The sequence below is a fragment of the Trematomus bernacchii genome, unplaced genomic scaffold (genome assembly GCF_902827165.1).
Source record: "Trematomus bernacchii unplaced genomic scaffold, fTreBer1.1, whole genome shotgun sequence".
Classification (NCBI taxonomy): Eukaryota; Metazoa; Chordata; class Actinopteri; order Perciformes; family Nototheniidae; genus Trematomus; species Trematomus bernacchii.
The window spans coordinates 556,537-578,629 of NW_022987607.1; the positions used below are offsets into that span (position 1 = coordinate 556,537).

General features: G+C 37.4%; 2 protein-coding genes across 3 annotated transcripts in view; one reads left to right on the forward strand and one right to left on the reverse strand.

The window, feature by feature from the left end:
- LOC117482819 (major histocompatibility complex class I-related gene protein-like) overlaps positions 1-22,093 on the forward strand; it is a 39,139-nt gene that overhangs the window by 10,218 nt on the left and 6,828 nt on the right. The gene's annotated exons all lie outside the window — the stretch shown is intronic.
- Positions 12,246-22,093, reverse strand: part of LOC117482825 — a 182,408-nt gene continuing 172,560 nt past the window's right edge. For both annotated transcript variants that reach the window (XM_034131037.1, XM_034131038.1), the window contains 2 exons: positions 13,625-13,690; positions 12,246-12,455 (listed from right to left, as the gene is read on the reverse strand). In XM_034131037.1, the coding sequence (XP_033986928.1) occupies positions 12,383-12,455; positions 13,625-13,690 (139 nt within the window). In that variant the 3' untranslated portion in view covers positions 12,246-12,382. The remainder of the gene's footprint in view (positions 12,456-13,624; positions 13,691-22,093) is intronic.

A 22,093-nucleotide genomic window follows, 5' to 3' on the forward strand; every position in this document is an offset into this window, starting at 1 on the left:
TTCCTCACCTCGTCTCCTTTGCTTTGCAGCCTCGCTTCCTCACCTCGTCTCCTTTGCTTTGCAGCCTCGCTTCCTCACCTTGTCTCCTTTGCTTTGCAGCGTCGTTTCCTCGCCTCGACTCATTAAATTGAACAATGAGTTCAAACAGACAGGAAACATGCTGTAACAACTATTAAAAAAGGATAAAAAAGTGCCATTAATCATCTGCACAAATACATGCATATACAGTTAGTACAGGGGTGTCAAACTCAATTTAATCGCGGGCCACATCAGCATTATGGCTGCACTCAAAGGGCCGGTTGTAACTTTAAGACTATATAAAAATACATATATAAATATATATATAAAATAATGTATTATATGACATTATTGCCTCTGCATTGGATTATTATTGGATAGAGTAAAAACGTCCTAATTAACTACGTCTGAAAGCAGAAGTCTGGGGCAAATTAGAAGTACTCAGACCATGTACTTAGTAAAAGTAGAAGTACTTAGATCATGTACTTGAGAAAAAGTAGAAGTTAGCTATTAGCTATAATCTGGCATATTGCATCTCTTCTCTTTGCTGAGATTAATGTATTTGTATGCATGGTCCTTCTATAAATAAATACATGCATATAAATAATTGCAAGTCTCTTCAGTGCGCATGTCACAAAATGATTTAAAAATAAAAGCCAAATTCTGGAAAACAAGTCACAATCAAAAAACACAAGTGACATTTTATAAAAAGGAAGTGACATTTTAAAAAAAGTACCATTTAGAAGAAAACAAGTCAAATTCTGAGAAAGTAAAGTCTAATTTGAGATGCATTGTGGGACATGTAGTTTATGGGCAACGTGCTTCTGTAAATCATCATGTAACCGTATAATAAACTTTGCAAGCTCTTGTGGGGCCACAGAAAATGAAGTCACGGGCCGGATTTGGCCCCCGGGCCTTTAGTTTGACACCCCTGAGTATATTTGACCATCTTCACTTACAACCCACTACAGTTCAGTACTTCTACTTTTCCTCAAGTACAAGATCTGAGTAGTTCTGAGTACTTTTACTTTTAAGTACATGATCTAATCTAAGTACTTCTACTTTTAAGTACATGATCTAAGTACTTCTACTTTTACTCAAGTACATGATCTAAGTACTTCTACTTTTACTAAGTTTCATGGTCTGAGTACTTCTACTTTTACTAAGTACATGGTCTGAGTACTTCTACTTTTACTCAAGTACATGATCTAAGTACTTCTACTTTTACTAAGTACATGGTCTGAGTACTTCTCCCCTCTCTTTCTGTTGCTGCTTCCCTCCAGGATCAATACATCTCTTATCTTGATTGAACTGTGGTTGTATAAAACTTGAAGGTATTTGTATTGATCAGGTATTTGTATTGATCAGGTATTTGTATTGATCAGGTATTTGTATTGATCAGGTATGTGTATTGATCAGGTATTTGTATTGATCAGGTATTTGTATTGATCAGGTATTTGTATTGATCAGGTAGATGTATTGATCAGGTATTTGTATTGATCAGGTATTTGTATTGATCAGGTAGATGTTGATGCTGTTCTCTCTTCAGGTAAACCCCCGCTGTCTCTCTGTGACTCCCCTCATTTCCCCTGAGAGTGACAGAGCACTATTTATTTCCTGCTGCGCAGTTCACAGTCTGAGTCTGAGCGCCATCTAGTGGGAACAACTGGAAACAAAAAAATAAAGACTTGTGCAGATCTTTATTTCTCCAATACATCTAAAGCTCTGAGGGTCGAAGAGACCAGAGGCCTGTACTACGAAGCTGGATTTTCGCTTAGTCGGCTAACTTCAGGGAAATCTCGGGCTTTCCGGTCCTACGACGCTGGTTCTCTTTTTAGCAGGCTAGATTTCCATGGTAACTTATGCTGAGCGGCAAACCTGCTCCGGAGCAGGTTAGGTGGCAGGCTAACCCCTAGGGTGTTTCTCAATCGCGAGTACGCTTGCTTGGTAGCACATGTCTGCCGAGCATCTTGCTTCAGAAGCGAGTCAAGAATACTTCCTGCCATTCGGAAAACAAAGAGAGGAACACGCTAGCAAGTGTGCAGGTGTGCGTCATATGAGAGGCCCCGCTTTACATCTTCCGCCACAGATTTGGGGAAATTGGTCCGTGCGCAAAGCATTGTGGGGATTTTAAGGCCGCGAAGTCTACTCATGTGCACACTCGATATTTCTCCAAACGGAGTACGCCGGGCTCGGTAGATTTCCAAGTATACTGGAGATTGGAACAGTACTTCGGCGGCACTCGATGACGTAGTATGCTTGAAATAGTGGCTCGGAAGCAGCTTTACTCGCGATTGAGAAACACCCCCAGATTGTAGATTGTAGATGGTCCGGCCTCCTCCGGCGTCATACCCTACCAGGCGCGTTTCAGAGAATAGTATGAAGCTGCAGCCTCGGAGGCTGCACTCTCAGGACCGCACGCTCAGGACCGCACTCTCAGGACCCTAGTTGTTTTGCAACATCGCCACCTAGTGAGCAGGAGAGATGAATATGAACGACAACGCAGAGAGTGTGAGTAGTGTGAAGTGCTTTTAAAGTTTTATTTGTTTAACATTAATAACAATTCCGGTGTCTTGAAATGAAGTGTGATTATCTAACATTAACTATGATAGTCTTAAGGCAATACAAACAAACATCTGTTAGCTTATGATAGCTTCTAACAGTATTAAAGGCACTAAAAACAATTATTTGTTAGCTATAGCTTTCGGCAAAAGCTAATGCTAATAGCATTAGCTTCATTAGCATATTTGATTATTTGTTTAATGAAACTGTAGCGTGATTTTGGCAAGCCCAACTAGGTGTCCTACATTAATTGTGGATTTAATCACTAATTACAGTAAGAGTGTGAGTAATGTGAATCATGTTGTTTGTTTAAAGTTAACAACTATTCTGGTGTATTCAATTGGACAGCAATACAAGCCTTCTCCTATCCTAGTATTATGAAGTTGATTGACTAAGAGTAAGGTCAACTAAATTAAGGAAGGTTTTGTTGTTTTTCTGTCTGAATTGTAATTTTCTTATGACATTCTACTTCAGGTGTCGTCAACTGGAATGTCTTCTCAGAGGGACACAAACAGGAATTCAGGAAGGCCTACCAAATTTCCAGGTGCTTTCAGTGTGACAACCTGTATAAGGACGTTGGCACAGGCTACCGGGGAAGTGGACGGCGAGGAACATTACAGGGTTTTTACTCAGAAGAGGGCTTCCCGGGGTACTGCAGCTGGAGCTGTTGTCTGGTGGTTGAGGGAACAGCAGACCCCGCCTCACCCCAGTGAAGAATCCACAGTGCCCAATAAATAAAAATGTATTCTGCACTGAAATTCCTCTCGTCAAATTGCATGTTTATCTTTTGCAGCCTGGTGCATAAACACACTAACAGTTGTTTTTGAGTAATCTAGCACCTCTTCAAAGACACATTTGATTTGATTTATTTCGAACGTTTAATACAATAAAAAAAATATATATAATAATGAAATGAAACAAGAGAATTATGATACTGTAGAAACATAAGCAGTATCAAATTGATTCAAAGGAGTTTACACTTATTTAACCCCACCCCTTCTCCCAAAAACTAAATTAACAGTTTTGTTTTCTTTTAACAAAATATACATCTAAATGTATGTCTACATACAATATACATTTACAATTATAAATAGATTATATCATTATTACTACAATATACATATATATATATATATATATTTATGTTGTATGTCAAATTTGATAAGACAAATATAAAAGACTATCTTTTTACATCTGACATACAAAATACATTTGTTATTAAAAATCAAAAACATATTAACAACAACTTGTTGTTAATAATAATAATAATGTAATTTCAGTAAGAAAAACATATTTTCATGCATTTTTAGATGGTTAATAACAAGCATTACAATGTCTAAAGAGACTCGCAGTGTATGAGACTCAATACTCGCTGGTTGTACTTTTGCGGTCATCCAATCCGCTAGGTGGCGATGTTGCAAAACAACTAGGGTCCTGATAGTGCGGTCCTGAGAGTGCGGTCCTGAGAGTGCAGCCTCCGAGGCTGCAGCTTCATACTATTGGTTTCAGAAGCATTTCAGAAGCGGAGCGTCTTGCCTGCCGGCTCGCAGTTTTTGTTGATTTGGGCATATTTCCTGGACAGGCTACTTTGTACAGACAAAGTTAATAATAACTGTAATATTCCAGTTATAAACGACACGAATCAAAGATGTGTTGCTGTATTTTAGTGGTAAAAAAATGCATTCATCATCATAATTATTCTATATATATATATATATATATATATATATAGTGTATAATTTACACAGTGCCTGTGTAAGTACCATATGTGTTCGGCCTACCCATGGATGTATAATAAGAACTGGATACAGCGTGGGAGGCGGGGCCTCATTCATTCCTATGAGAGTTGCTCATTCGCGCATGATGATAAAATGGCCCAACTTTTGAGAGAGCGAAACGTCACAGATTACCCGGCATGCCTGAGAAGTACCCGTATGTGCGCTCATAGCGCATGCGCAACTTTAACCATGCCCCCCAAAATGCTCGTTCACATCAAGCACGTCAATTTGCGTACACGTAACAGCACCGCACGTTCATGACAGCATGGTAATGGTTTATTATGATAGATTTGATATTAACGAGGCAGCAGTTAGCAGCTAGCGGTTAGCTAGTAATTATGCTAATTTACACATCAATCGTTATGTACTTTTATATTACGCTGTAACAGGATCTAGTGATATCCAAGCAACAGAGCTTCATTTAACATGAAATAATTATTGCACTGTATATATATATATATATATATATATGTATATATATACAGTGCAATAAGCTTCTTAGTGCAATAAGAAGCTACAGTGACGTTAATCTACGTCGGTAATATTAACTTTATTTAATACAACATTTACGGTACAAGATTTAATCATACAGCCAGTATAATATTTTACAAATGATGAATTACAGCAAACATGTGCAATATATCCATTATTACAGCTCCGTGGGATGGCAGTAAGGCGATATGGGTCCGTTCTTATTGTACATCCATGGGTAAAGATAAACGCATGTAGTAGTGATGTGTCGGTCGCGAACGAGCCGGCTCGAAGAGCCGGCTCTTTTAAGTGAACGACGGGAGCCGGCTCGCGCCCGCGAACGAGCCGTTTTTTTTTGTTATTTTGTTGTTAAGTAATACAAGACAGAATGATATGATGATCTCCGCGCTACAGCTGCTCCGTGCATGCATGCAGTGACATGTAATATCCAAGGATTAGAGACTGTTGGATGCTGCTGTACTGAGCATTGCAATATATTTATTTTCACTATGTCATTTATTTATGATTATCCTTGGGCTCAGCAAAGATTTGATGTCAGCTGTTGCTGTCTTTTTTTCTATAGTTAATACTGAAATAGAGCCCTGCTGTTTAGTCAGGGCCTTTTCTTTAAATATAATTTTAAAATGTCGATACAGTAGCCCCTTTATTTAAATGTCTATGCTTAAGTTTTTATCTCAATCTCAATCTTTATTTATTTATATAGCACATTTAAAACAACCTTCAGTTGACCAAAGTGCTGTACAGGCAATACATATTAAATAACACAATGGGAGTACAATAATAAAACAATAATTAAAAACATGATAAAAAGCACAATAACTAGAAAAATATTTAAAAAAAACACATACAAATGTAAAAATGTAATGTTCAACTAGTATTAAAAGCCAGTGCAAAGAGGTGAGTTTTTAGCTGAGATTTAAAAAGTTCAATAGACTCAGCAGTCCGGATATGTACTGGGAGGCTGTTCCACAGTCTAGGAGCTGCAACACTGAAAGCCCTGTCACCTCGGGTTTTTTATAGGTGTTGCTATCTGCTTTGTGTAGCGTGGTTCAAGCAAGTCAGTGCATTCATTGGGTGGTATCAGAGAGATACAAGGGTCTGTAAATGCAATGAAAACTGGCCACAGCAAATAATTGATATTAAACATGTAATTTTTACTTTTGAATACTTCAGTACAAAGGATGTATTGAATAATGTAAGTGATATGTGTACACATATAAATCATGAGTCAAAACAGGGCTACATTTGATTGAATTATAAAAGGTATAATATGTAGTAAACTGAAGAGCCGTTTGGGAGCCGAAAGAGCCGGCTCTTCTTGGTGAGCCGAGCCAAATGATCCGGCTCACCAAGAAGAGCCGGAATTCCCATCACTAGCATGTAGTGCTGAACACGTAACATGAACGTGCCGGGCGGCGCGGTCCCGTGGGTTAGATGCGCGTTCATAATGCAGAGGGAAATAACTCTCAGAATAACGTTATTAGCACATTTTTACAACTTGAGGAACGAATGTTTTTAATAAGGGCTATACAAGTGTTCATACTGGGTAGTTTATTTAGTTTAAAAAAAATTATCCAACGATTTACAGACCACTCTTTCCCCATGTAAGTCAATGGGAAAAAGTGTTTCCGGGCCTGGCAACCAAAAGGAAGTGTAGTACCGCCGTTTGTCCAGCACGAATATTTTCATCAGAGTCCGGCGCACTTCCTGGGGGCTTGGGCCTACCATATGTGTTCGGGGTCCGTTACGCTTACCAATGACGTCACGCATTGGCTGTACGGTAACTCAAGAGGACATTTTACACGGTCAAATTCCGAATGTATTGAAACTCCAGACTCAACGTAAGAGCTTGAGCCTCTTCGGGGGGTGCTAATATTTAAACATACACTTCATTCTTTACTTTGTCCGTTATTATATGTAGAAGATATTACTTTTTTCTTCGTCATGTTGTTTCCATAGCAACAACTTCAAAATAAATAAATCTAAATAGATGTGTGTTCTACACACCAAAATACGTTATTTGAACACCCCTCTCGATCGATTTACAACAAAAAAATAGTATGGCCCGCCCTAATACACCAACGCAGTTTTTAAAGATATACATTTTTCAACACAGAATCATTTACCAAATTACACTATATCCAATCATTTTACGAGTCAAAAAATGCTATATGTTCATTGCAGTTATTGTTTATTGAATTAGATTACCATGAGCTCAACATAATTATATAGAGTACAAGTCCACAGCCAAGAAATGTTATTTGCATATCATTTTATTTATGAATATGGAATTCTAACACTGGAGTTTGTTATTATTTACTATAACTTTATTATAGTATTCGGGTACAGCCCTACTGTACCCGAATATCCGAATATCCGTTCGTTGGAGTACTATTTCGGGTTTCAATTTCGTTATTCGGATATTCGTTTTGTTTGTTTTTTCCCCGTTTTTTTTCAAATTGAATTTATTGAAATCTCCAATATCAACGTAAGAGCTTGTGCCTCTTCGGGGGGTGCTAACACTTAACCATAAACGTTATCGTTTACTTTCTCCGTCTTTATATGTAGATATTACTTTTCTCCGTTAAACTCTGTCACGTTGTTTCCAAAGCAACAACAACTTTCTGTCAACTGCGCTAACTCTCCTTCAAAATAAAAGCATGTCCATAAATAGGAAACCAAGCCAAATTACACTTAAGACGTATACAACTGCAACGAAAATAACAAACACAATGCAATATCCTTTTCAATTTCAAAGAACACAAATTGGGTTACATTAACAAATAACTATAAAACAACAATACTGTAGAATAACAAAATGAATGCCGTGAATACACCGAAATACACGTGTTGAAGCAGTTCGCTGCTGATTACTACGCCCCCCCGCATTACTACCGAATATCCGGAGCCCGAAAAATGGTATTCGGGACAGCCCTAAATCATTCTGCTTCAGTTTGTGGGCTACAGCCAGTTTATGGTAGCAGCAAGTTAACAGCTTCATCCTTTGATCAGAACCCCGTATACCCTAGTCAGCGCCCCTAGTTACACCAATCAGCGTGCGATTACCGTACAGCCAATCACAATGCGTGACGTCATTGGTAAGCGACGGACCCCGAACACATATGGTAGGCCGAACACATATGGTACTGACACCTGTAAACCGGAGGAGAACGCTGGCATTTCTCCTCCTACTTGAAAGACTACGGAGGGATAGGGTCTGCAAAATTAGTTTGTGTGTGTGTGTATATATCTATATATATATGCTATATATGCTCTGAAAGTTCCACTTCCTGCCTGCCCGACCTTACGTTACGGCTGCGCCGCGACAAAAATAGGATTCGATCCTAATTTTAGAGGAGCCCTGCGCCGAGCCGCTTCTGGGACGCTTCTGAGCCGTAACGTGCCGCGTGTGGTGCAATAGCACCCATTGACTAGAGTGGCCGCGATCGCCGTGAGCACCGCGGCGCAGCCGTAACGCGCCCGTAACGCGCCGCAGATGGACCCGGTGGAATCTAGGGGTAAGAGATCAACTCAGTGAAAGCACCGCCTGCTGACCAATCAGAGCTCCGTGTGCGGAGTTTAAAGCGATCAATTCATATTACAGGATAGAGGAAATACAGAAAAACTGCCGTTGCAGGAAAGACGGCCGGCCAAAATCAACTGACTGTGTGAACGTGAAAATTAATAGAATATCCCCTCCCATCTTCAGAGCAATCTGACTATTATAATATTAGCGTTAAGAAAGCTTACTTAAATATCTGCCACGACATAAGTAACCGGACATTAAGTACAGTCCGCGGCACTGTGAGTGCAGACGTCGATGTGTCCCATTATCATTCATATCATATCACATCATAATGTATCATATATTTCCTTATTTGAGTCAGCTTCTTGAGCCGTATCTGGCCGTGCAACACTCACAGTGTCACATACTGTATGCAGAAGTATTATTTTAAGCAACACATTAAGTTGACGAAACACTCGAGTCAAATTCTCCTAATTAAAGTCAGATCCACTCGTGTCTTGGACGGGGCAGTGATATCATAAACCTGTTAATGTACGCATTCAAACACTTTTTCTTTTACCAGCTGTATTCACCTTGCAAGTGCAGCTATGTGGCTTTGATCCTGGATAAAGTGTTTAAGTCATGGATGTTTAAAGTTTAACTTCTTCATATTTGACTAATATTAAAGTTCACTTTTCATTCAGGAAGTATGACGCTGCGCTGTCAGTACGCTTGTCCGTGTTTGAGATTGGTCGAATGCTCCAAATACCACCGCTTTCATGTGAACGCGCACCTAACTAGATAGGACACGGCTGGCTTGAGCGATCCACTTGATAACCAGCGTCGTAGTACAGTTTAGCCAGAGCGCGTATGTTTTGGATTGGGCCAACCGGCTAACTCAAACATATCCAGGTTAGGTTGAACCAGCTTCGTAGTACAGGCCTCTGATGAAGAGATATATAGTATACAGGACATGTACCATGTGATGTGAAGTACAATAACATACATTTAAAGTAATTAAACTGTCATTTATTGAACTCCTTATGAAGCCCCGTCTGTGGGATTAGTTTTGTGTCATAAAGATAAAGAAACACTTTCTCAGAATAAAGCAAAACTAAGAGTTTAAGAGAAAAGAAAACTGAGTCAAGCAAAATAAAATTAATTTCAAAAATAAAACTATAATTTGCAAACAAATCATTTGTGTAAACATGTAAAAAGTATTTTTTCTTTATTTTAACATATCTTTTTGTTTGCAGTTCTCTTTGCTTCTTTCTCAATGATCAGACTTTTGCTCTCGCTGCAGCTCTCTCGTTTGCACTCCTTCATTTTTTGTTTTCAATAGAGTGGCGAAGTCACGCCCACCTACTTCCGGGTAATGGGACCTTATTTCAGAGAAATTATGCATTGAAGTCAATGGGGAGAGAAAACGTATCTTTCGATCCCGTTTGAATTGTGCCATGAATTACACATATGATGTTTGTCAATCTTAAAAAATCATTTCCATGTCAAAAAAGTCACAGTTTGTCGTAAAACTGTTGAAATATAAGACTATGAAAAATACGTAACTAGAAAGACTACAAATCCCAGAGTCGCGTAAGTGATGTCACAATTGTTTTCCTCCACCATTCAGATACCTAAGATCAGCGCAATATAGATATAATCTATCTATATGGCGCTGGCTAAGATAAGATAACTTTAACAAGATGCCTGTGTGCTTAGTACCAGGTTGTTATTATACCAGCAATGGGTCTTGCTCGTTCTTTTGCTTCCCGTCTGATGAAAGGACCAGGAGTGGCTTGATCAAGTTAGCTACCTAGCTAGTAGCTAGCACGTTAGTTAGCATTACAGCCTTGTCATTTTTATTAGCCTTAACATGAAGTAACATTAAGTAACCCAAAATGTTAAACAGTAAGAGTAGTAGTCATATTTCGTGAACCCTTTGAATAGTACTGTCACCGGTGTGATCATTCTATAATACACAATTTAAGCCCGGGGGAGAAATGCTAATGCTAACGTTAGCATCGGCGATCTTCTCTACTTCATGCTATCTGCACAAATGGTTGACATTAAACATTAAAACGACCAGGCAGTTCAGAGAGAATCAAAGGAAGGCAGGCAGGCAGCTTTGCATGACATTCTTCAGGACGTGTTTCATTGTGGTGATAGTGAGGATAGTCAATCGTTTTGTTGACAAGACAGTAGTGACGGCCATCTTGGTGACGTGTGTTGTTGACCAGAGATGTAGTTCATTGAGCGTTTCACACAAACAAATGTGTTACTTCACAGTTTTACGACACATTTTTTTTTTTTTTACTTGCAAAATTATCTTTTAAATTGACAAACATCATATGTGTAATTCGTGGCACAATTCAAACGGGATCGAAAGATAATCTTTCTCTCTCCATTGACTTCAATACATAATTTTTCCGAAATAAGGTCCCATGGAGGTCCACCGGAAGGGGAGGGACTTCGCCACTCTATTCTGACCATACGTCCCAGGTGGGCGGGACTTTCAGGGGTGCGTCCCCATTGGCTACTTAGTTTTTGAGTGACAGCTCAGTCCTCCCGCGATTGTACAGTGCAGCTGCAGTCAACACAGTAGCTGAGCACGGACAGAAGACGCCCAGAAGAACCAGCATTTCAATTATTATAATACTCAGCAGTGGCGTTTTTATATGTACAAAAGTGGTGGGGCACAAAAAACGTAGATGTCTATATCTAAGCTTCTGCAGTGACGTGCAGTGAGGTTCATGGCTGCTGAGGCACTGACTCTTCAGGTTTACAAATATTATATTTTGACCTAAACCAAAATATAATATTATTTTCAAAAGCTTTTTTTGTCTGATGCTTCGATTAATTTTAAACAGACAGTTCAACAAAAGGATACCCAAAAAATGTAATTTTATCATTTAAATATTGAATTGTTCTCTCTTAGTAAGATCCCATTTTCAATAAAATTGCGGTCTTACCTTGACTTGAAGATTAAGTCCATTTGCCTATCCTTCTGGACAAACATCTCTATTACTTTTTTGTAAAAGTCCTCCTTATCTTCTTGTAGTTTCAAAAGTCTATCATAAATCTAATCGATAGATTTATGATTCAAAAATTATAAAAGTAGGGTAGACATGTGGACATTATCCGGCTGAACAAAACGTGCATTTATCTAACAGGTACGTTTCCCACAGATCTTATTTCGAGCTATTTTCTAAAATCCTATGGAGAAATCTCATTGCTTTTTTTGTCGAGGGAAGCCATGCGCAGCTTACTTCCGGGTTTTAGGACGCGTCACTGCAGCTCTCTCGTCTCCTCTTCACACACCACACTTTTCGCGGCACATGTACTTACAGCCAATCAGCTCTGAATTATGTGAGATGATGTATGGTGGGGATGGCAGCTCAGTGCCCCTATGGTCATTATTTTTTTGCCACACACATTAAATAGGAAAATACTCTGAGCATGCGCAGTGTAGTTTTTACAGTCACCGTTCACTTAGACAGTGAGAGGGAGGGGCATGATCAGGTTTTGTCCCACATGGCTCTAAACAGCTCAATAGGCACACACTGTAGACACTAATTGGAAGAACACAGACTAAAACAGCAATGTACAGACGAATCAGATGATTAAACATGATCTTAAAATATATTTTATATACTTTTTTATTTATTTTTTGCATTTTTTGTAATCATTATTTGTAATACTTTCTGCTGACACTAGGTGGGGCTGTTCCCCACCTGCCCCTAATGACCAGTCGCCACTGATACTCAGGGCCAGGTTTTGGCATAGACATACATTTCCCACAATGCATCTCAAATTAGACTTTTTTTCTCAGAATTTGACTTTTTTTCTTATAAATGGTACTATTTTAATAAAATGTCACTTCTGTTTTTTGATTGTGACTTGTTTTCCAGAATTTGGCTTTTCTTTTTAAATCATTTTGTGACATGCACACTGAAGAGACTTGCAATCATAGGCGGTCACCTAGGGCGCCAGATATGAAACAATATAGTGATTATATTCTGTGTTCACGTTACCTTCGGCCCAATGATTCCCAGACCGTGTTCTCCCACAGCTCCTGAAGGTCCCACAGGCCCCAGATCCCCCTGTTAGAGAACCATTAACTCTCATTAAAACTGCTTTCAGATATTTATACTCTCAGAGCAGGGAGAAGTACTCGCATCCTGTACTTGAGTAAAGGTAGAAGTACTCACATCTTGTAGTAAAAGTAGAAGTACTCAGATCCTGTTCTTGAGTAAAAGTAGAAGTACTCAGATCCTGTACTTGAGTAAAAGTAGAAGTACTCAGATCTTGTACTTGAGTAAAAGTAGAAGTACTCAGATGGTGTACTTGAGTAAAAGTAGAAGTACTCAGATGGTGTACTTGAGTAAAAGTAGAAGTAATCAGATCTTGTACTTGAGTAAAAGTAGAAGTACTCAGATGGTGTACTTGAGTAAAAGTAGAAGTACTCAGATGGTGTACTTGAGTAAAAGTAGAAGTAATCAGATCTTGTACTTGAGTAAAAATAGAAGTACTCAGATCTTGTACTTGAGTAAAAGTAGAAGTACTCAGGTCTTGTCCTTCAGTAAAAGTAGAAGTACTCAGATGTTGTACTTGAGTAAAAGTAGAAGTACCAGAGTGTAGGAATACTCTGTTACAGTAAAAGTCCTGCATTCAAAATGTTCCTCAAGTGAAAGTAGAAAAGTATTATCATCAAAATATAGTGAAAGTAGCGACAGTAAAAGTAGTCATTGTGCAGATTGGTCCATTTCAGAATAATATATATGATATGTTTTATAATGATTGATCATGAAAGTGTTCTCAAAGCTGGTAAAGGTGCAGCTAGTTTGAATGACTTTGTATACTGCAGGGTAGCTTGTGGATTTACTCCAGGTGGAACTAAAGTCTGAATTAACACTTGATTATATTTCACATCATCCATCCACATCTGTGAAGTAACTAAAGGTATTAAATACATGTAGTGGAGTAAAAGTGCACAGTAGCATTACATTGAAATACTCAAGTAAAGTAAAAGTACCTCTAAATTGTACTTATCCATCTAATAATATTTAATAATTGAAGCTCTCCTCACCACAAGGTGTCGCCCTCCCCAGTTCTGCCTCCTCCCTGTTCATTGAACCCAGAACACATCGCTCACTAATCACCAGAAAGACGTGATAACACACCGACACATGGATCAATATCATTTTATCTAAACTCATACACAATCAATTATTTGTTGATTTATATTCTGTAATGTGAATCTTTAAAGTACCTTAAAGTGTCAGATAATTGAAGTGGAGTAGAAAGTCTTCTCCTTCCTCTCCACCTGATGTTCTTCCTGCCTCATTGTGTGTTGGAGCTTCAGAGCGTTACTGCTAAGTAGTAGTACTGATCCCGCTTCCATCACATTAGTATGCATACAAAGTGACAGGTCACATCCCCCACTACTTATGCAAATGAGCCCCTTTGATATGCTAATGAGCCCCTTTGTTCGAGGTGTTATCGCGTGTAGGTGTGATATCACAGATAGGTGTGATATCCTTTGATGTGAGGGGGTGAGGTGTTGTAACATGTAGGTGTGATATTCCCCATTGTAGTAGATCCTTTGTTGTCTAATCTAATTAGCCTTTGATGTCTGACCCTTTGATGTCTATCCTTTGATGTGAGGGGTGAGGTGTTGTAACTGTAGGTGTGAATTCCCCCTTGTAGTAGATCCTTTGTTGTCTAATCTAATTAGCCTTTGATGTCTGACCCTTTGATGTCTATCCTTTGATGTGAGGGGTGAGGTGTTTGTAACATGTAGGTGTGAACTCCCCCTTGTAGTAGATCCTTTTGTTGTCTAATCTAATTATCCTTTGATGTCTGCCCCTTTGTTGTCTAATCTAATTACCCTTTGATGTCTATCCTTTGATGTGAGGGGTGAGGTGTTGTGACATGTAGGTGTGATATTCCCCCTTGTAGTAGATCCTTTGTTGTCTAATCTAATTAGCCTTTGATGTATGTCCTTTGATCAGTGTTTGTAACTAGTATTAAGACAGTCTCTTTGAAGTTGTGTGAGACTGTCTCGCACCCCGTCCTCCTCCCACCCCGTCCCCCTCCCCCTTCCTTTTGCTGTGATGTCAGAAGATAGAGGTGGGGGTGGAGTTAGATAAAAAAGAAATCCGTGCAAAACTAGATAAGAAGCCACTCACCAAGTCACCTAAACTTTCAAAAACGAAAAGGGCAAAGAGACGCATCGATATGGGTTTAATCAGCGAGACGCCTGTGACAACTTACCGCCATCCGTCGGGAGCGCCAGTCAAGAAACGGATGCAGTATCTGTGCCGTGTTCAAACCCCTCCGTCTGAGGCTCTTCATGAAAAATGGAGTCTGGATGTGTGAGACTGTCTCCCCTCCCTCCCCTCCCACCCCTCCCCTCCCCCCTGCCCGTCACCTCCTGATTTTGCTATCAGCCATTAATTTTCACTCACTTAGTCACCTAAAACTTTTATTGTCCTCTCTAAATTAGATTCGTTTTTAATATGATTTGTGTTAACTAAGGATGTTCTCTTAAGTTGTATGGCTTGTGAACTAATGTTTAATTACTTTACTAACTACAACAAAGTCTCTCTGAGAGGAAAATAATAATTTAAAATATGTTAATGACCCCCTGATATTGTATTTTGTAATGTTTAATTACTTCACACAACTATTAATGAATCCCTATATGAAGTTACATGAGGCTACATTTACTGGTGTTGAGCCCTGGATGATGTAAATAGTCCAAGTGCCATGGTAGGGGGGCATTACGGAACTCAGGAGTCCGCCCTTTGAGGCGTTGTTAACATTAATGCTTTTGTTTTTGTTACTAAGATACTTTTTAGATACACTTTTGAAGTGAGCAACACTTTACAAATGGTAGAAAGTTAAGTACTTTGTATGGAATTGGGTTTTCTTTAGAGCTGTTTTCAGTGAGACAATGCCGTTTCTGATCATTTTAAGTTTCAAGTTTCAAGGCTTTATGGCATATGTCCATTAGCTACAGTGTAGATATGTCAATGAAAAACATAGGTCACAGGCTCCTCCAACAGTGCACATAAAACAGATAAAATACTGCAATAGAATGTTTTGATATGACAGATTTTTGCGTAATTCTCTCACAAAGGAACTGTAAGATACACGTTTATGTATGGAAAACTTTATAACTTGGTAAAATATTCATTCATTTGTAATGAATTGAGTTTTCTTCAAGAATCAAACTCTAAATGGAGAGTTTGTGATTTTAACACTGTTTCGATGAAACAATGCAGTTTTGATAACTTGACTTGACTAACATTACTTTTTTTTAAATATATGTCTTTAGATGCTTTACTTTTGATTTCTTTCATGTTATTTTAACACATTACTTTTTTCATATTTTTCAACATACTGTGATATTTGTTTTTTCTCTCCTTTTTTCCATTATATTTTTGAATATACAGACATTCAACGCAATAAGTCCCACCCCAATCAGCAAATCATCCAAAACTAAGGACCCCCACTAAGACGAACAGATTTTCTTTAAGACTGTGACTCTTAAAGGCACTTTGGGATTTTAGTAAGACAACCCAGTTTTCTGGAAATAACTTAAATGATTTTCGTTTTTTCTCCTACAAAGATACTTATAGTTACACTTTAATGGATGCAAAACTTTATAACTTGGTAAAATATTCATTAATTTGTAATGAATTGAGATTCTTAAAGAATCAAACTATAAAGAGAGTTTGTGATTTTAACACTGTTTCGATGAAACAATGCCGTTTTGATAACTTGACTTGACTAACATTACTTTTTTAAATATATGTTTTGTTAGATGACTTTACTGATTTTTGCTTTTTTCTTCCTTGCTTTTGTTTGTGTTACTAGGATACTTTTAGATACACTTTGAAGTGTGCAACACTTTACAACTGATAGAATAGTACTTTGTAAGGAATTCGTTTTCTTGGTAGAATATAAAGTACTTTGTAAGGAATTGGGTTTCTTAACAATCCTGCTCCACCATTAAATCACTTAATCTGCTACTTCCAGGCAAAAGCTTTAAAACTTGCACCGTGTATTAAGTCATGTCTTGGCAAAAATGAGAGTCCTGGGTGCTTTAAAACATTTCTTAGAACATTTTGATATATTCAAACACATAATGAACTGCAATGACTCTGGCTCACTGCTGCATCAAATTTATTTTACACTGTTGTGAGGACAAGACTGTGAGACTCTCAGACCCTTTTGTTGTCAATCTAATTAGCCTTGATCTATAAAAAAGTCACCTACTACTTTTATTTGTCCTCTCTAAATTAGATTTAGGGTTTTTAAAATTCTGAAAAGGCGTGTTGTGAGGGGGAAAAAACAGATGTATGTATGCGGTTTTGAATGGTGGCTGGTTGATGAAAACTGATCCAAAATAAGGGGTCAGGAATAATATGGCTTGAAATATGAGCAATCATGTTAATAGCTACAGATACGCTAAAGTACTACAACAACAACATAGGAGTGCTTATACTGTATGTTGTAAAAGCAGGACAAACAAATAAATAAAATGCTGCATTGTTTTTGAAACAAGAACCATATGCCCAAGGCATTTCTACATTTAGATGACATGTTCAGAACTCAGTACATTTGAACCAATAACTAATTTAACCATCAACATCAATTTAAGTGCACACAGCAGTGCAAACAAACAAAAATACAGGCTTGTGTGCATCAGACAACTCAAATTACTCCACTTTAACCATATTTAGAATGTCCTCATTTTAACTAAAGTAATTTAACCTAAGTGGAGCCAACCTAAGGAGTGGGCCCTACAGTCTGGGACTAGCTTACTTTTTAACATTCTACTCAAAGGGCCCGTAAATATTATCTCCGCCAATATGCTATATTAAAATATCATTAAAAAAAAAAAAAAAAAAAAAACTCATTTCATGTTGAAATGATCAAGGAAAAGCCAGTCAATGTTATGCTAACACAAACAAAAGTTCTGTTTTATATGTTGAAATATAATTTAAAAAACAACGATATAGTATTTTCAAGTCTTACTTTAGTATGGCAAATTTAAGAATAAGTCACATTAAAGTTTGTCATGATTTTCCGTAAAAAAGTCAAGTATAGTTTGTCAAAAGAATATGAAAAAATCATTTTGTAGAGTAGTATGTTGAAAATCTCAGTGTTTAACTGAACACACCTACATGTGATAACACCTCGAACAGGTGTAATTAGCATACAAAGGGGGGTCACTAGCATCATTGGGGGAAAGGTGCTACGAAAATGAACTTTGAGGAGGGGGAACTTGTAAGAATTTCCAAGGCGAGAGGGGTCTTTGATAAAAAATATGAACAGAGTTATACCGACGAATTATTTACGGCGTCCGAACGCATACCTCGTCAACCATCTGTTTACAAACTCAAAGATTATGATGGAGAAGAGATCAAGGAGACTTTTTTATGAGAAAGAGTTAAAAAAAGTGAAGGTAGTACTTTTTTCTGAACAGATTTTCTTTAAGACTGTGACTCTTAAAGGCATTTTCTAGTAAGACAATCCAGTTTTCTGGAAATAACTTAAATGATTTTTGTTTTTTCTCCTACAAAGATACTTATAGTTACACTTTAATGGATGCAAAACTTTATAACTTGGTAAAATATTCATTAATTTGTAATGAAATGAGTTCAAAGAATCAAACTCTAAATGGAGAGTTTGTGATTTTAACACTGTTTCGATGAAACAATGCAGTTTTGATAACTTGACTTGACTAACATAAGTTTTTTTAAATATATGTTTTTAGATGCTTTACTTTGATTTCTTTCATGTTATTTTAACACAACATTACTTTTTTCATATTTTTCAACATACTGTGATATTTGTTTTTCTCTCCTTTTTCCATTATATTTTTGAAAAACTACACAGTGATTTTTATCAAAATACAACATGCAACTAATACATTATACAATATTACGACTTTTTGCGATATTTTCAACACAATATACTTGTACCTTTTTCTGTAGGGCTTCAGGATATTTGGCATGTCATGCATAAAACCGGTGTCATCTTTCCTGAAACTGACGTGCTGTCCGTTTTACAAACAAGTTATCTTTCTGCTTCTTCACCCTCTGAATTTTCCTCCCCCGTCCCTCTTTCTTCAGCCATCACAACAACAATCAAGTCAGATCTGTGAAATTAAACACCTCTTCCCAAAGAGTGACTTCCCATTTGAGGGAGTGGGGCAGTAGGGCCTAACCCGATTGGCCTAATATACTAACATGCAGAACGTATGGTATGTTTGAAAAAAGACTAACCATCTATCCAGTTCAAGCTGTCTTTAAGATGCGACATCGCGCTCTGACTTTTTCCGTAAAATCGTGACAAACTATTACTTATTCTTAAATTTGACCTCTTGCTGCTTGGTTGAAAATGATAGATGAAAAAGCTACAACGCTTAAAGAACTTTCTAAAAACTCTCAATTCTACAGAGGAATCTCAACGCAATAAGTCCACCCCCCACTCAGCAAATCATCTAAAACGAAGGACCCCACTAAGACGACCGTTGAAAACTAGCCAGGGATCTGAGAAAAACCAAGTCTCCCCCCGCGAGTTGCAGCCAGGAACAAACTCCTGGACTACTATCATCACCACCATTGTGGACACCCAAATATTGCAGTACTACTACTGCTGATGTTACTCCTGGGGCCAAGACTTCTCTGTTTATGAACATAGTGAAATCGGAGTTGGTTGATATTCTGGAGAGGGTGCTGCATCGGTACAGAGAAAAAATCTGCAATGGATGCCGAGTCAGTCACCCCGGCCAGAGGCAACACGATTGTCTGAATGACATTCCAGAATATTTCTTCAGAAACAATTACAACGCGTTAATGAAAAGACTTTGGCTCGCCGACTTCATTACAGTGATTGACCAGAGTCTTAATGATAAAAAAAACATTTACACGGCTGAATGGAGGATCCAAGGTGCCTCGGAGGCTTTTCTGTACAATCTCAAAAACTGCAGACGCCTCAAGGAGAGACTTGAAAAGATCCATGCCGAGCTGGATGGAGAAGAAGAAGACTAATAACCAGCGGTTGATTGAAGCCAGGATTTTTTTTCTTTTTTTTTTTTCTCGATACTTTGACTTTTCTTTAAAGTAAAATAAAAAATGGGTAACTACTATGGAAAACAATCTGTATATATTTATCAGAATGCAGTCAATACCTGTTTAATAAGTGTGTTGTTGATGACGATTGAAAACAGAATGAGTAGTGATCCCAGTGTAAACAGAATGGCTGAAGTTTGTAAACTAGAAGACATTTTGGATATCGTTCATTCTGGCAGTACTATTCCGGGTCATTGGGAAACGATTGTAAACGAAACATTTAAAGTGGTACTGGAATCTTCATTTTCCGAAACATTCTGTAACATTACCGAAGAAATGAAACAAACACCAAAAGTGTATCATGTGCTCGCATTGTATGCTCTGTTTGTAGATGTAATGCATCTTTGTGTCAAAAACAGCATACACATGAATACTTTGGCCGAAGTGCAAAAACTCCATTATAATATTTCCCTTCATCTGGGGGATTCTGTGCTGGTGAAGATCCGGGGGATGTTGCAATCAGTATAAATGTATTACTGATTCCTATGGGGTAAAAACAATAAATTGTAAATATGAAATTCTGCAAATAAAAAAGTGTTTTTTACATTTAAAAAAAACTGTCTTCAAATCATAGTATAGTATTTCCTACATATCATTTTAAAAAAGAGTCACAGTGTAGAATGTCCGAACATTTATTTTTAAAAGTATTGTATAGTATGTTAAAAGTATCTTGAAAAAAAGTCCAAGTATAGTATGTAGTTAAGAATTATATTATATAGTTTGTCTGCAATGTCAGTATAGGATCTCTCTAAAAAAAAAAAAAAAATGAGAGAAAGTCATAGTATAGTTTGACAAAAAGATCTTGAAAAAGTCATGACATTGTGTGTTGAAATGGTTTTGAATAAACACATCAGTATTTAAAAAAGTAAAATTGTATCAAGTGCATCAGACAACTCAAATTACTCCATTTGAATCATATTATAAATAAGTAAAGAATGGTCATAGTATATAGCAGGGCTGTTTAATAGTTTTCGGTGTTTCTGTGTGTCGTTGTTTCAGTGTTTTGTGCTTCTGTGTTTTTTGTGTGTCAGTGTTTTCAGTGTTTCAGTATTTCAGTGTTTCCGTGTTTCAGTGTTTTGTGTGTCAGTGTGTCAGTGTGTCAGTGTTGCAGTGTTTCAATGTGCGCTCCTCTGAAGGGGGCTGTGTTGGCCTTATCCCATGTATCTCTGGAAATAATGATCAGAATTTCACCGAATTTGGCCTAAATGTTCACAGAGAGGTAATGCATACAATAAAGCAAAGAATTATAGCAATACCTTTTACCTTCTTTGTAATATTAACACTTACACACACATAATTCATATGCCGAAATGGAATAGGACATTTAAAATGCAAAAGGTATGTTTATGCTTTTCTGTCATTTTTAAACTAAAGAGTCCAATCACCCAAAAATGATGAAAAATTGCGTTTCGGGTTCAAACATGTTTTTGATATAGTTGTATATGGGAGGATAACATGATGTAGTAATGTACTAACAAGACAACATGTTAACTTTTGGTTTCACATTGAGGATAATTCATGTTTATTTGTCTGCATTATTTTGTGTTTTATTCTTTTTTTATTTTGAATGCATTATTTGTATTCCATACATTTAGGCTATATAACACACATACAAAATACAAAGCACCCCAGTGTATATATACATACTCTATATAACATATATCATTCATTTAAGATTTGATTTATCCAATCTAATAATTGAAAATGTTTATTTAAATCAATGTTAACATATTATGCCAAGAAACCTGTTAGCTCATGAGATCACAGTATCTACAGTATCTACTGTATCAACTGTTATTCAAAGATTATGTAAAATACAAACAAAAACTGTGTTTGGAATAGAAAAGTTTGATGTATAAAGCATATATATAATAATGATTATAATAAAAAACATTATTATATATAATATGTTTTGATCTCTTAATCTATGCTTTGAGTCCTTCCCTTCACACAGGTACACCCACAGGGCTCCATTCTGATGGCCATTTTGGCTGCACTGGTTAGCTGTTAGAGGCTGGTGACAGCAGAGGGGGAAGTGAATAGTAAAAAAAAAAAATTTTAATAAAAAGATAAGAGTCTCTGGTACATATAAATGACATTTTTGGGTGATTGGACTCTTTAGTTTAAAAATGACAGAAAAGCATAAACATACCTTTTGCATTTTAAATATCCTATTCCATTTCCGCATATGATTTATGTGTGTTTAAGTGTTAATACTACAAAGAACGTAAAAGGTATTGCTATAATCTTTGCTTTATTGTATGCTTACCTCTCTGTGAACATTTAGGCCAAATTTGGTGAAATTCTGATAATTATTTCCAGAGATACATGGGATAAGGCCAACACGGCCCCCTTCAGAGGAGCGCACATTTTTCGTTTCATAAACTAGACATATTAAAGTAATGAAAAAACATGGTTGTGCTTTGTTCTACCTCGGGTAGGGGTATCTCGATAACTAAAGCCTTTTTTGGGGGTTTGTTCCTCTACTGTTATGGGCTGTGTGAGTTTAAAGTGTGTCTTAAATGGTGGTACATGGTGTACTTTGACTCCACTATATGTATGTAATACCTTTAGTTACTTTACAGATCTGG